At 34.6% G+C, this 15,000-nt stretch overlaps 2 protein-coding genes across 3 annotated transcripts in view; one reads left to right on the top strand and one right to left on the bottom strand.

Moving 5' to 3' along the window:
* The window catches only part of LOC125044213 (prostaglandin D2 receptor-like), a 265,124-nt gene that overhangs the window by 67,499 nt on the left and 182,625 nt on the right, over positions 1–15,000 (bottom strand). The gene's annotated exons all lie outside the window — the stretch shown is intronic.
* Positions 535–3,463, top strand: LOC125044215 (perlucin-like protein). Its single transcript, XM_047640729.1, has 5 exons — positions 535–639; positions 1,016–1,036; positions 1,764–1,958; positions 2,966–3,020; positions 3,280–3,463. Exons 1-5 carry the CDS (start codon positions 606–608, stop codon positions 3,446–3,448), a joined length of 474 nt encoding a protein of 157 aa, XP_047496685.1. The 5' UTR covers positions 535–605; the 3' UTR covers positions 3,449–3,463.

Raw genomic sequence — 15,000 nt, 5'->3', positions numbered from 1 at the left:
TGTCTTTGGATGGCAGTTAATGTGTTACCAATTTAGCTCTTGAGTACCCTTGGGAAGCCAGCCGGTGGTGAGGTTGTTTCGTCATTTTCCACAAAAACGCATGCAGCAGTGTGCACGAGGATCATACGCACATGTAAACGTACACTGATCACCTAAACAAACACATAATTATCTGTCTTTCATATCTATATCTATCTGTCTATTTATCTGCATTTGTGCGCGTGCGCGCGCGCGTTCGTGTGCATAATTGTGTGTCTATCTATCTACGTAAACATGAAAACAGGAAAATGCACGAATATTTTCCCAAAGTTTTATTTTTTGGTAATACCATTAAAAAAAAAAAAAAAAAAAAAAAAAAAAAAAAAAAAATGTCACATGTCTTTATCACATGCAACTAATTGTTGATACGAACACACTGCACTAACATGAGAAAGAACACGTGCAATGCAAAATAACCGTGGGATTCGCCACCTGTCCTTATCTATCCATTATCATACAAGGTTATGTTATCTTTTGCCTAATTTAAGACTTCACGAAACCTATAAAACAACGCAGAGGGAGAGACTCTCGGAGAAAATCTTTGGCGCATCTCGGATAAAGCAATTATGAAGCTGCTACTGACGCTGTTGGCCACGTGTGGTATGTAACCTCTGTCTGTTGCTTGTTCCTGTGTGTGTGTGTGTGTGTGTGTGTGTGACCCTCTCTCTCTCTTTCTCTTTTTTATATCTCTTATTTCCCCGTCCCTGATAATGTGTCTAAAATTTTCGTAATATCATTTGGTCTTGACTTTGGTTTGCTTTTTTTTTTTTTTTTTTTTTTTTTTTTAATTATTTATATATATTAATATATATATATATATATATATATATATATATGGCAATACAGAGAAAGTGATATCTAGTTATTAATAGTGAACATTTCTTTACTCCTCTCATGAGATTTGTCCAGATTACTGAAACATGTGCCTATTAACAAGTTTTCCGGCTGACATCAATATACTTGTTTTTTTTTTCAGCAACGTTCAGCGCTGCACAAGGTATGTATTGTGATATTGTTTTCACCATATTCATAGAGTACGTTAAAATTGCAAAACATTACGTTTCATCAAACTCATATTCTGTGAGGATGAGTCCGATATGCGAAGCTGGGATTCGCCCGTTCAGTGCCGACGAATGTCGACTCGCTAAAGTGTGTCAGCCGGTGCTGACTCGGCTTAGTCCTCACCCGCCGTGGTGCCCAGCCACGACAGAATCCTCAAGGCGACAATGTCATCTGCAGATTTCATTGTTCTTCTGATTATCATTTTGTAGGTTTTTACTGCACACTTTACTCTTTCCATCTTGTTATCAATTTCTTTATCAATTAAATCATGTGTTTACTTTGTTATATTAGTATCATTATTTTCTTTTTCTTTTTAGCCTGATGAGCCAGTTAGTTAAACATTTATGGATACATCGTATTATTATTTCCTAACATTTTGATTGCTCATTTCTATTATTATGTTTCATATACATCTATTTATTTATTTATCTGTCATTATATTTTGCATTTATGCATTTGTCTGTTTATATGTTCTTGTTCAGTCTTAAGATCATGCATTTTGTTATGATTCATTTTTTTTTTTTTTTCTTATCAAATTGTCTTTTGATTATCGACCCCTTCATGACGAATTTACCGCTCCGTTTTCTTTCCCTTTTTTGAGGGGGAACTTCAACATCATCCTCTTACCGCACCCCGTTTTTTTCCTTCCCCCACCCCCAAAGTAGTTAACCCGTGTCCTACTGGCTACGAAGTCTTTTGGATGGACTCGGCTACTCCCGTGTGCCTGAATTTCGCCATGTACGGGAAGGGAACGTGGAGCGAACTCCGACAAATGTGTCAAGCCCAGGGAGCCGACCTGGCTAAACTGGAGGGCAATCTTCACTACCAGGTTGTTCAGTACATCAATCAGCACCCAGGTATTTATTCGTTGAGTTTCATTATTATTTTATTTATTCATTTTATTATATATATATGTGTGTGTGGTGTGTGTGTATGTGTATGTGTGTGTGCGTGCATATATATTAGGGAGGGGAAGTTTATTGATTTATTTATCTATTATTTTACCTATTATTTATTGATTTATTTTTATTCTTTCACTTCGTTTGGGTATTTGCTTTGCCTGTTGTTGTGCTCAGTGATATCTATATTGACGATGAATTTCACAATTATTCAGAGAAAATTGTTTGCTTGCTCGTATCATCATCTGTTAAGCAGCCTTACATATATTGTCTATGCATTTCAGTTATCTAACAACGATCCTCTTCCAAATTTACATGCGTAAATTAAAAGTAATAAGTATCCACGTGCTTAGAAAAAAAATCGTGATTGCAGAATAAAAGGTAAACTAGTAGATTCACAAAACTTTGCCTTTGAGAAATTTCGCAAGGTAGTACACTTAATTATATGAAATACAACGACTGCTGGCATAGTTATTGATAACATTTTTTTGTTATCGTCAGTTAAATATTTTTTGTCATAATACATTTCAAATTCAGTGCAAAGTCAAGTCCGCATTCCTTTTAATAAAGCATTTATTTTATATCCAATAATACTGAGGTTTACCTTTCCGAAAATACAAAAGATATTTTCATTAATCGAACCGCAAACCCGAGTTCAAAACGTCCGTCTTCTGCTCGTTCGTTAACATTACTTATTAACACTAAGCCTAAGTCCAGGTCAGTAAATCCAAGCTATTACAATTGTAAATATTTTTTTAAGGAAAAGTAAAATGTGCTTTTATGAAGAAAAAAAAAAAGAAGCATTTAACCCGAGGAAAAAAAACGTACATGTGGACTTCATGATGAGGACTTAGGCACTCATTTTATTTCGTGTGTCATTATTTATCATTCATTTACTGCTCATTTATTCATTTGTTAATATTTCTTCTATTTATTTTATTTATCTTATTTATTTTTTATTACAGCCTTAATGGACGAAGCTTTTTGGATCGGAGGAACAGATGCAGCAAGTGAGGGCAAGTAAGTAGACCTATTTGGTAATTACCTACTCAGATAAATACCATTTTGTTGATAATTATTTGATAAAATAGGCGAATAACCCTTTTATTCGTTAATCTTAATGATAATTATGTTCTCTAGATTTTTTCTTTTTTTTTACCCAAACGATTAAATCATATAAGTGACCGACAGTTATGAAACGAACATAACTTAATTTCTAATGAGTGTAGTAGGATGATTTCACTCACACTCACACACACACAAACCTTTGTCTTTTCAGCTGGGTGTGGGTAATAGACAACACACCAATGGACACCCAGAGTCCCCCATGGTACCCAGGACAGCCTAACCACGGCACAGCGGCTAATTGTGCCTGTCTTTCCACACCTGATTTCATGTTCCACAGCTGTGACAATGACCGGAAGATGTATGCTATCTGCCAAATCTAAGATATTCACAAATTCTGAATTCACCTTCATTTTCCTTTGTCGGTGTATATTTATTATACTTTCGTTAAGGTAAGGATGGGTAGATAGGGAGAGAGGGAGAGGAGAGGAGAGGAGAGAGAGAAGGAAATGAGAAAGATTGCTTACAATACCCAAAAAGAAATATGGCAAATACCCCTTTAATGTTCGGAAACCATATTTAATTTATACCTGTGAAGATATGTACAATACGAACACAGACTAAAGCATATCGTAACATTAACAATTTAAGATTTCATGTTAAATATGTCAACAGGGTATTGTTCCTCGTTACAAGGCCTTTCTTTTATTTGCTACTCGTAAGCATTGAACGGCTGTGTAGCATATCGAATTAAAAGAGCAGCCAACAAACCAATGAACGTATTTTTACATGTTATATGCAACTGACTTGATATGTATGCACTAAGTAGAATTCCACATAAGATAATTGTAGAATATGTTAATGAATGCACTGTATAGTGATTTTAAAATATATATACGTACATATATATATATAAATGTATATGTATATACATGCGAGTATAAGCAAATATATATTTGATGGCATAGAATCGGTATAACAATGACAATAATAGCAACAATATGACAACCTGCTCTCACTGAATGGAACATAATCATATATTGGATAATGTATGTCAGGTTGAATATTGAGATATGTATGCATGTATGTGTGCATGTATGTGTGTGTGCGTGCATGTACGTGAGAGAGAGGGAGAGAGACAGAGAGACGGAAAGGCAGACAGACAGAGAGTGAATTTACAATAGGATACTGATGTTAATGTTGACATCAAACGATATACAGTCAATGCGCATTCGCCATAGAAATCCTAATAGTCTTTTGCATGATTCTAAATTTCTATCTTTTTCGCATTTCAATAATAAATGCAAATGGCTACCAGCAGACAGTGATAGCGGTGGAGGTCAAATTTCCCACATACTACGTGCTTGCCTTGGGTATCAAGTAAAATGGGTGTGTGTGAATATATATTTACATATATAGTATGTCAATAAGAGCGTTTGTTACGTATCCAAGAGCTTTATGGTCTTAGCAATTGGCTTGACAGATGTAAAGGTCTGTTCAACCTCGAAATATGAATGATATTGACAGAAACAAACATACTAACACACACACAGACAGGCAGCCAGACAGGAAGGCAGACAGATAAACAGAGAAAGAGACATACATACACACATACACACACACACAGAGAGAATACAATGCAGCCTTAAATAAGGATAACACAGTAAATTTCACCCCCCCTCTCTCTCTCTGTCTCTCTCTCTAGTACAAAGGAATAAGGGCATTGTGCACCTCAACAAAACATGATCTCATTCATTACAATAATGCAAGAAGCAGATATTGTACACTAAGTCAACTTCAAGCCACATTCACTCTGTATTCCAGTGATATTGCGAGATAAATTAGTAATGTTTAGTATATGTTGCTCCACATATCGTTACCGTGTGTATGGGGAAGGGGTGCGTAGATGCGATTAAACTCATCAAAGATATTCTTCGGGGCGTTATTTGTATTGTGCTAGCAGATCGATTCATTAAATGGAAATTGTTATGGTAAATAAACTTTGGTGGAAATGTAGGATCAAACATGTATGCCGTCTCTCTTTTTCTCCATATATATATATATAAAGAGAGAGAGAGGGAGAGAAAGAGAGACACGCACTAACACACACACACACACACACACACACACACAAATATATATATATATATATATACATAAACATATAAATAGACAGACAGACGGAAAGACCTACACATAATTAGAAATATGTATAGATATAATTGCAGACATATTTACGCACTTCCTTGCTTAATTTACGATACTTTAACGTATATCGTTTCTTTCTTTCATATGTCTACTCTAACATTATTATAAATTAGACTGATGAGTTTCAACTCTCATGTGAATAAAGTATTAAGTTCATTTGCACTAACTTATCTCCACTAAATCTTCGGCGAGTGTCTTATATGTATCAAATTATATTTAATTGTGCTTATCTCTTGTTCCTTTCTTATAATGGCTGAATTTCATTTAGTCTTTGAGCACAATTTACTGTATTTTTGATGTACTTAATCTATCTATCTCTTTACCTCTATCTATCTGTCTGTCTGCCTGTATATCTTTATGTCTATCTATCTATCTGTATATCTGCCTACCTATAAGTCTACCTATCTATCTATCTACTTATCTCTCTACATATTTATCTATCTACTATCTATTTAAGTATCTATCAAATCATTTATCTTTCTTTCTACACTGTATCTATATACTCAGCTGCCTGTCTATATATCTACCTGACTCTTTACCTACCTATCTATTTGTTCACTGATCCACCTCTCTGTATCTCTCTCTGCAAATCTATCTATAGACACGTGTGTGTGGGTGTGGGTGTGTGTGTGTATGTGCGTGTAATGAAAACATAGACTGAACATTCGTAATATATTGCACATTGACAAACACTCACTCAAGATTTATTTTGCATTTCACTTATACGCTGAGAAGTTACACAGTAAAAATGAATGCAAATATGAATTGTATCTGAACGCTTCCATATCCAAATATATAATAATGTTTCATGACTGTATCTACTCTACCTATATAAAAGATATATATATATATTTTTATCCTAAATATGTAAATCTACCTGCCTCTTTCTCCATCTACCTATCTATCTATCTATATGTCTACACTTACACACATACATACATACATTTAAGAACACAGATGTAAATTAGCATACGTTATCATACTTTCTTATTATATTTCGTTCATAATCCCAACTCTAGTTGAAGTTTACCCTCTTGTTAAAAACTATCCTTCCTTTGTCAACTGCGTGAAACATGGCGCCAAGTAGTTCGTCAAAACACCGCATGACACAAAACGAAGAAAATGATCTTGCTATTTCCTATTAGATAGATAGATAGGTAGATGGAGAAAGAGGCAGGTATATTTACATATTTAGGATAATATATATATACATCTTTACATAGGTAGAGTAGATACAGTCATGAAACATTATTATATATATGGATATGAAAGCGTTCAGATACAATTCATATTTGCATTCATTTTTACTGTGTAACTTCTCAGCGTATAAGTGAAATGCAAAATGAATCTTGAGTGAGTGTTTGTAAATGTGCAATACATTACAAATGTTCTATGTTTTCATCACACACACACACACACGTGTCTAGGCATTGAAGTGTTTGTATATTAAAATAGTCAAGGAATATGTATTTTTTTATCGGTCTACCTCGAACTTATTTGCCTTCTCTTTTACTTTTATCTTAAATTATTTTCCTGCGCGCGCGTGTGTGTGTATGTTTGTGTGTGTTGTTGTTGTGCGTGTGTGTGTGTTTACTTATACTATACATCGTATAACATTACTTTTAAAAATCCTAAACATCCTCATACAACTTCGCATTTTTTCAACTTGAAGAATGAAAAAGAGGTTATGCAACACATGTTCACCAAAGCACAAATACTCTCCAAATGACTTCGGCGAAGCGTGATGTTGAGCGCAAAATCTCCATCCTTAAACACATGATAAAACACCACATGCTATTTTCACACTGCCCTGTACGTCAGTGTTTCTCCTCTTCACTAACGTACGTCAGAGATACCATGCACTCTCCTGCAATAACATCAAAACCTAGCATTAAAAAAAGACAAACAACAACAACAACAACAACAATAATAATAATAATGATAATAATAATAATTTTAAAAATACACCTAAACCCGCTCCCTACAATCATTCCCATTATTTTCCTCCAATTCCCTTTTCTCTTCATCCGATTCTTGCCAGGCAGAAGGTGGCGATCTGGCACCACTGCGCGTGACGTCATCGATCAGGTCTTTCAGTCAGCTGGAGAATAAAGCTATGGATTTGTTTAAATCTATTTGCTTATTTGTTTGTCTTCGTCATCATCTTTATTTTTATCTCCATCGTCATCTTTATCTTCATCTTCATCATTTTCGTCATTATCTTTATGTTATCTTTATTTTATCTTCATATTTATCTTCATCATCATCGCCATCATCATCATCATCACCATCATCTTCATCACCATCATCATCTTCATTTTCATCACCGTCGTCATCACCATTTCCATCATCACATCATCATCTTCATTATCATCATCACCTTTTCCATCATCACATCATCATCCTTATTATCATCATCATGATCATCATCTTCATCATAAACATCCTTCTCCTCCTCCTCATCATCATCATCACCATCATCATCTTCATTATCTCCTTGATCCTTATCTTTGTACTGTTTGGTCTTTCATATTTTTACGTGTTCACTTTTCGTGTTTACTGGCATGTTCAGAGTGCATATATACTTCTAATAACACCAGTAATTGATGTAATAATTATATATGATTATAGACTTTTACATTTCCTACTTTTTCCACAGGGATCATCACCAACTCTGCGTGGCGTACGTGATCTCAGTTTAACATAAGCACTACCATGCTAAAGTGGTTATTAACACTTCATCGGCATGCAACATCCGGTAGGTATTAACGAACTGTTATCATTTTCCGTTTTATTTTTGTACTGCATGATTTTTTTTATTTTTTTATTTTCAGGCTTATTTGATTTTTTTTTTATGGGGGGGTGGGGGAGGGTGGCGGGACTTATACGGGTCACAAGGGGACGTATAAGTCATATATATATATATATATATATATATATATATATATATATCATACTATCAAACTTAATTGCAATGACTCACTATTATAACTAAATACCAGCACTATTACTGTTACTTCCGAGGAGCCCCCTTCGCGAAGAGAACTTGTATTAAGTAAGCAGATTGCAAAATTCACTGCGTGTCCTCGTCGGAAATACACACGCGCATGTCTATCACACACACACAAACACACAACGAGAGAGAGAGAGAGAGAGAGAGAGAGAGAGAGAGAGAGAGAGAGAGAGAGAGAGAGAGAGAGAGAGAGAGAGAGAGAGAGAGAGAGAGAGAGAGGTGGCACTTGTTGACAACGCTCCAGTGGACATGCTCTCTCCCTCGTTAAACCTTGGCTGGTCCAGTAGAGAAATCTTCATTAATTACATTTGTTTCTTTACTCCCGATTTCGTATAAAATGAAACAGTCTTTTACGACATCGTGTTTTGATTTCTTCCTATTTCTTCCTATTTCATCCTATAGGTGGATATAGGTATTTGCGTAAGGACAGCTAAATTCTAAAGCACCGTGACGAAATTTTAATCTAATGTTATATATGTTTTTGCTTTACCTTCCTTTGGGCACAGCATAACCGTCTTATCAAGGGACGAGAAGAGAAGAGAAGAGAGAGAGAGATAGATAGAGAGAGAGAGAGAGAGAGAGAGAGAGAGAGAGAGAGAGAGAGAGAGAGAGAGAGAGAGAGAGAGAGAGAGAGAGAGAGAGAGGTAGATTGACAGACAGACAGAGAAAGATTAAGAGAGAGAAAGAGAATCACACACACACACACACAACGAGAGAGAGAGAGAGAGAGAGAGAGAGAGAGAGAGAGAGAGAGAGAGAGAGAGAGAGAGAGAGAGAACGAGAGAGAGAGCGAGAGAGAGAGAGAGAGAGAGAGAGAGAGAGAGAGAGAGAGAGAGAGAGAGAGAGAGAGAGAGAGAGAGAGAGAGGCAGTCAGAAAGACAGACACACAGACAGACAGACAGACAGTCAGATAGACAAACACGCAGACATACAGAGACAGAGAGAGAAACCAGAAAGAGAAAGAATGAGGTAGAGACAGAGAGACACAATGCAGTATCAAAAATGTATCATTTACTCAATCTTGTTACCGTTCGTTATTGTGAAATAAAAAAATGCAATGAAAATATTACTGAGCAATTTACTAGACCTTTAGCTAACTATATTGTGATTGTCACATGTTAATGAATGGGAATCTTACCTTCAAAAGAGAGAAAAAAAAGGTATGGTAGTAATAAAGTAAAAATAAAATGGTGCACACAAAGACTGAGAATAAAAAAAAAAAAAAAAAATATATGTGTGTGTAAATATATATATATATATATATATATATATATATATATATATATATATATATTAGTGCGTGTTTCTTAGACCATTTACTTTAAAAATTAATAATACTTTGTGTATTTCATATATATATGAGACAATCCAATCTCAGTAAAGTACTTTATACACACTAAATGCAAAGTCGTGTTTATGTGAATATTTCTAAGGAAGGGAGTCCATAGCTTTCATCAGATTCTTAAAGATGTCTGTGTCACAAAAGAAGCTAAGAACCTTGTGTGTGTGTGTGTGTGTTTATGTGTATATGTATATGTACGCGTATGTGCATGTTTATGTTTATGTGTATTATATGGGTATGTATCTGTATATGCCCACACGTACGTTTATGTGTATGTGAGCGAGTATGTAACACATATAGGCCTACATGCAGAACACAGCTTTTACCACTTGATGAATGGGGAAAGGGAAGCGAGCTGAAGAGTCTTTTACCAATAGCAGTAAATCACACTAAACTACCAACAGGAGAGTCAACACAGGTAGGGTTTGGGACCGATAACAGAGTTCAATGTAACTGTACTTTGCTTTTCCATAGTCCAATGTTTAGAGAGTCAGCAAAATTCTGCCTGTGTTTAATTCCTGAAACATAATATTTCCAAGCCGATGGAAATATATCTAGATATGGATAAGGTAAACAATAAAACAACACTATCCAAGCAATATGACTTTTTAAACAGTTATTCCGAGGGAAAAATTTACAAAGTTCTACCTGTTACTAAATGTGATTAAATGGCCTTCTGGGCAATGCCTTTCCGTGCAGCGTGATTATGTGCAATTGATTTTGCAATAGTTTTTACATGTGATCGTTGACTCTGTTTAATCATTCTTGTGAGTTAGGACATAGGAAGTATTGGGGAAAAAATATAGCGATCAATCTCCCAGTCTATTTATCTACAGATAAATAGACTGATATAAATATAGATGACATATAAAGATATAAAAATACTGAAAGAGAAAGATGAATAACTATGAACTTTCCTCAAAAAGGGAATATTGTTTCACTTTTGGGTTCTGACGTCAGCAACGACAGTACAGTGACGTCAGATACACAAACAGCTACGTAAGAAAAACTTTCAAAATTCTTATTTGCAATTTCTCCATCCCCTTTTTTTTTTTTTATAATTTCTTGCATTGAAAATTAATTAGACATTATCAATAACACGAATCTGTGTTAATAACCATTCTACCCACCTGGATCTACAGACTTTAATTGGTACTGTACAGTATATTCATTCGTATTCCATAACTGAATATGCATTTCGGGCAGGTAGCATTAACAGTCTGCAAATAGTGAGATTCGAATGGTAAAAATATTCATGGCAATTATGAGGATTTATAGTGGGAAAAAGTTTGTGTCTCTTAAGGCCTGGTGCAACACACACACACACACACACACACACACACACACACACACACACACACACACACACACACACACACACACACACACACACACACACACACAAATACTCACACAAACATGCACCCACAAACATACACACGGAAACACACACGCACATGCACACACTCACACGCACAAATAAAACGCGCGCGCGCGCACATATGTATATGTGTGTGTGTGCATAAGCAATATGGACAGATGGATAGACAGATAGATAAATAAATATAGATAGATAGATAAATTGATAGATAATAGATAGATAAATAGGCCGATAGATAGATAACCGAATGATAGATAAATAAATATATAGATAAATATGATTGATAGATAGATAGACAGGTAAGTAGATTTATACATGATAAATGATAGTATTTCAGCTGTTGATTTATACATGATATATGATATCATTTTAGCTCGTGATTTCCTACTCATGGCTGCCATTTTTTGTGTGTGGAATACTCGTTAGATGCCAAGGCCTAAAGTGGGATTGGTAGTAGGAAATATATGCCGTGATAGATAATTCTGTCATGCCTGAACGTGTGTTTATATGATAATGGAGTTGTGAGTATCTTAAGACTCGGCAGTGAACTTGAACACATAACTTTTGACTCTGAACTTTCTGTTCCCTTGAGCAAATAGACCGTTGTTGTCCCATGAATAAGAAAATTGTCCCTTTAGACTGAGCTCTGAGACTGCTTCGTACAAGGTATAACATCCTTTTGGTACGAATTTCTCTTTTATTTTACTAGTATCGTCTGCTGTTACATAAACCATCAGGTCTCTTTTCAATTCCTAAAGGCTTCCATGGAGAGGGAAAAAAAGCTACAGCTATTGTTATAGTTTCCATCTGTGATCAAATAATTCCTGAAAAGGGAGAACTGCTTCATTTTTTTTTTTTTCTCTCTCTCTCTCTTCCTTTTCGAGATACATTTTTAGAGAGACGAGAAATTCCCTTTCATCAGGTAACACAGGAGGATCCACGAGAACGTGTGTGCGTGTATGAATGTCTTTTATCCCCCTCTTGTCTTGTTTTATTTTCATTTCGTTTTGAACAGCGCGCATATTTTGTTGCTGTAGTGGCTTTTGCGAGCGGAATACCGAAATAAATCATTGGTGGAGTGTGTGAAATACATTTTGTTCTGCCTCCCATTGGCAGTGTTGGAAATACATTAAATATAAATGTGAGCAAAGGTGAAGATGATGATAACAGATATTACTATATTTTACTACTATAACCCTGCTGTTACAACCCTTGCTGTTGTATTATATATTATCTGTGATGATAATAACATTACTGGTACTGTTGCTTCTGCTGATTAAGATGATAAAGACGAATGATGCTAATAATACTAATTATTACAAGTATCAAAATAATTAAAATGATTATAAAAAAAAACAGCGATAATTATGATGATGTGTGTATAAATAAAGGTTTATATGTCTATCTGTTTTTAATATCGGAGAAGGTTAACATAAACATTTTCAGAAGTTTTTTTATTTGTTACGAATTATAATCAGCCTAATTGGCGCGGGAATGTTGATAGTCGTTATCAATCTATGATCCATAATTCTAAATATTTTTCAGATATTCGTATTAGTTGCAAGTCGAATTTCTTTTTCAGAAACATTTGAAAGCGAGAACTGAGCTGGATTCACGATTGGTTATAAAAAAAATAAAAAAAACGAGAAAAAATTCCGTTTCGAAACTTTAATGTCATTTCTTTTGTGTATGGAGGTCGTTTATTGTACTTTCATCACATTTGAATTATCGAAAATCAACTTTCTGTCATGAAAGCTGAGATCGCGAAAGAGTTGATTTTCACTTTGAGAAACTCCGAAAGAAAGAAACAGTTTCTCATGAAAGAAAAAGTTACAAAAGTACATTTTTCCCTAGAGGTTGCTTTCGAGATTACTTCTGGCGGACTCTTCTGATAAGGATAAGAAGCATCAAGGAAAAAGAAAAGAAAATATAAGAAAATATATGTATATGTATTTATATGTATGTATGAATACACACACGCAAACACACACACACACAAACACACACACACACTATATATATATGTTTATTTGTTTGTTTCTGTATGTGTGTGTGTGTGTGTGAGTATGTGTGTGTGTGTGTGTGTGTGTGTGTGTGTGTGTGTGTGTGTGTGTGTGTGTGTGTGTGTGTATGTGTGTGTGTGTGCGTGTGTGTGTGTGTGTGTGTGTGTGTGTGTGTGTGTGTGTGTGTGTGTGTGTGTGTGTGTGTGTGTGTGTGTGTGTGTGTAAATAATTCTGAAATATATCGTCTTTTTGACCTCTCCAGGAAACACCTTTTTTTTTTAAACAATCCAATTGAGGAGAAATAGAAATGAGAGAGATCACTTATGCGTAGTATAAAGAATAAAAGTACATAATTACTTGGGGAAAAAAGACGTATTCAGTTGCCACACAAGAAGTTGAGAAGGAGGAGGAGGAAAAAGAGAAGAAATATAAAAAAGCTGAGGAAGGGTTGGAAAGGGAGGATGAAAAGGAAGATAAAGGAAGGGCAGAGGATGAACAAAAGAGCGAGGTTAAAAATGGAACGTAAACAAAGTAGAAGGAAGGAGAGGATAAAGGGTGGGAAAAAAAAACAGGAGAACGATCACCAGGAGAAAAAGAAAAGAAGAAGGAGAAATAGAAAGAACAAGATAAAAAAAAAAAACAAAACACTAAGGAAGAAAAGAAACAAGAAAAAAAGTAAATACAAGAATAACAAGGAAAGAGGAATAAAACAAGGGAAAAAAGAAGGAAAACAAGAAGAAAAAACGAAGTGAAAATAAAAACAAAAAAAACAAGAAAATAAAAAAGAAGAAGAAAAAGACGAAGTAATTTGAAGTTTCGAACTAGTGACATCACAAGAATTGAAGGCAGTCAAGGGAACGATGTCAGCTAGAGTACAAGGGTCCCTGAGGAAGTCACCGTGACCTAAGGAACGGTTCATGGAAGTGGTCATAGCTACGTGCATATATATATATATATATATATATATATATATATATATATAGATATATATTCATAAATCAATATATATTCATAAATATATATATGGATATAGATAGATAGATGGATAGATAAACAGATAAATTGGTAAGTAGATAGATAGACAGAGATAGAAAGATAGATAGATAGATAAATAGATAGAGAGAGAGAGAAATAGATATATAGATAGATAGATATAGATAGACAGGCACAGACAAATAGATAGACAGATAGAAAGATATACAGACAAATAGATAGATAAATAGATAGAAAGAGACATACAGATAGAAAGATAGATAGATAAGTAGATGGAAAGAGAGAGACAGATAGATAGATAAGTAGATGGAAAGAAAGAGACAGATAGATAGATAAGTAGACAGACAGACAGATAGATATACATAGAGTATATATAAATGCTTCGGTGTGATATTTTGATTTTAATAAAAGACCGGAATTTAATCTGTTTAATATTACTTGATTAAAAAGACTATTGATCAAAATACATCATAAGGGGAAAAAAATGAAGAAGCAAATTCTTAAGCAACGAATTAAATAGTTGAATGGACGGCTTAATCAATATTTGGTAAATCATTTCAGAAAGTCAGCTGATTAAAGTTAGGTTGTTTACATGTGCTGAAGCTACTTCACTGAACTCTAAGAGATTAACATAATTCTAAAGAAAAGTGATTGTTATTAATAAAAGGTTAAGTGATTGTGTAATATCTGTCTCATGAGTACCATGTAAATAACTATTGAAGGTTTGAGATATTGCAGATGAAAGGAAATAGAATTACTTATCACATGTATGTAAATAATACCATTTGTAAAAGTTAAAAGATAATTCGAAAATATTTACCTGCTATAGACACAGCTAAAAAAAGCTTTAACCCAGAACCGTTATTAACATTGCATATTTTATGGTTATTTTTTTATCCGGGCAACGAAATGCACTACCAAAGTGCATTAAACTTTCAAATTATTTTCGCGATCATGAAGGTAAACACTTTTCGTTAAGCCTCGCCTGTCAGAGA

Source organism: Penaeus chinensis, chromosome 35 (genome assembly GCF_019202785.1).
Source record: "Penaeus chinensis breed Huanghai No. 1 chromosome 35, ASM1920278v2, whole genome shotgun sequence".
Lineage (NCBI taxonomy): Eukaryota > Metazoa > Arthropoda > Malacostraca > Decapoda > Penaeidae > Penaeus > Penaeus chinensis.
The sequence above is the reverse complement of the archived record's forward strand: the minus strand, read 5'-3'. Positions and strand labels throughout refer to the sequence as shown.

Coding starts and splice junctions, on each gene's coding strand:
- LOC125044215 (XM_047640729.1), top strand. CDS start 606: ATGAAGCTGCTACTGACGCTGTTGGCCACGTGTG. Junction 640..1,015: donor GACGCTGTTGGCCACGTGTG/GTATGTAACCTC, acceptor TTTTTTTTTCAG/CAACGTTCAGCGCTGCACAA. Junction 1,959..2,965: donor GTACATCAATCAGCACCCAG/GTATTTATTCGT, acceptor TTTTTATTACAG/CCTTAATGGACGAAGCTTTT.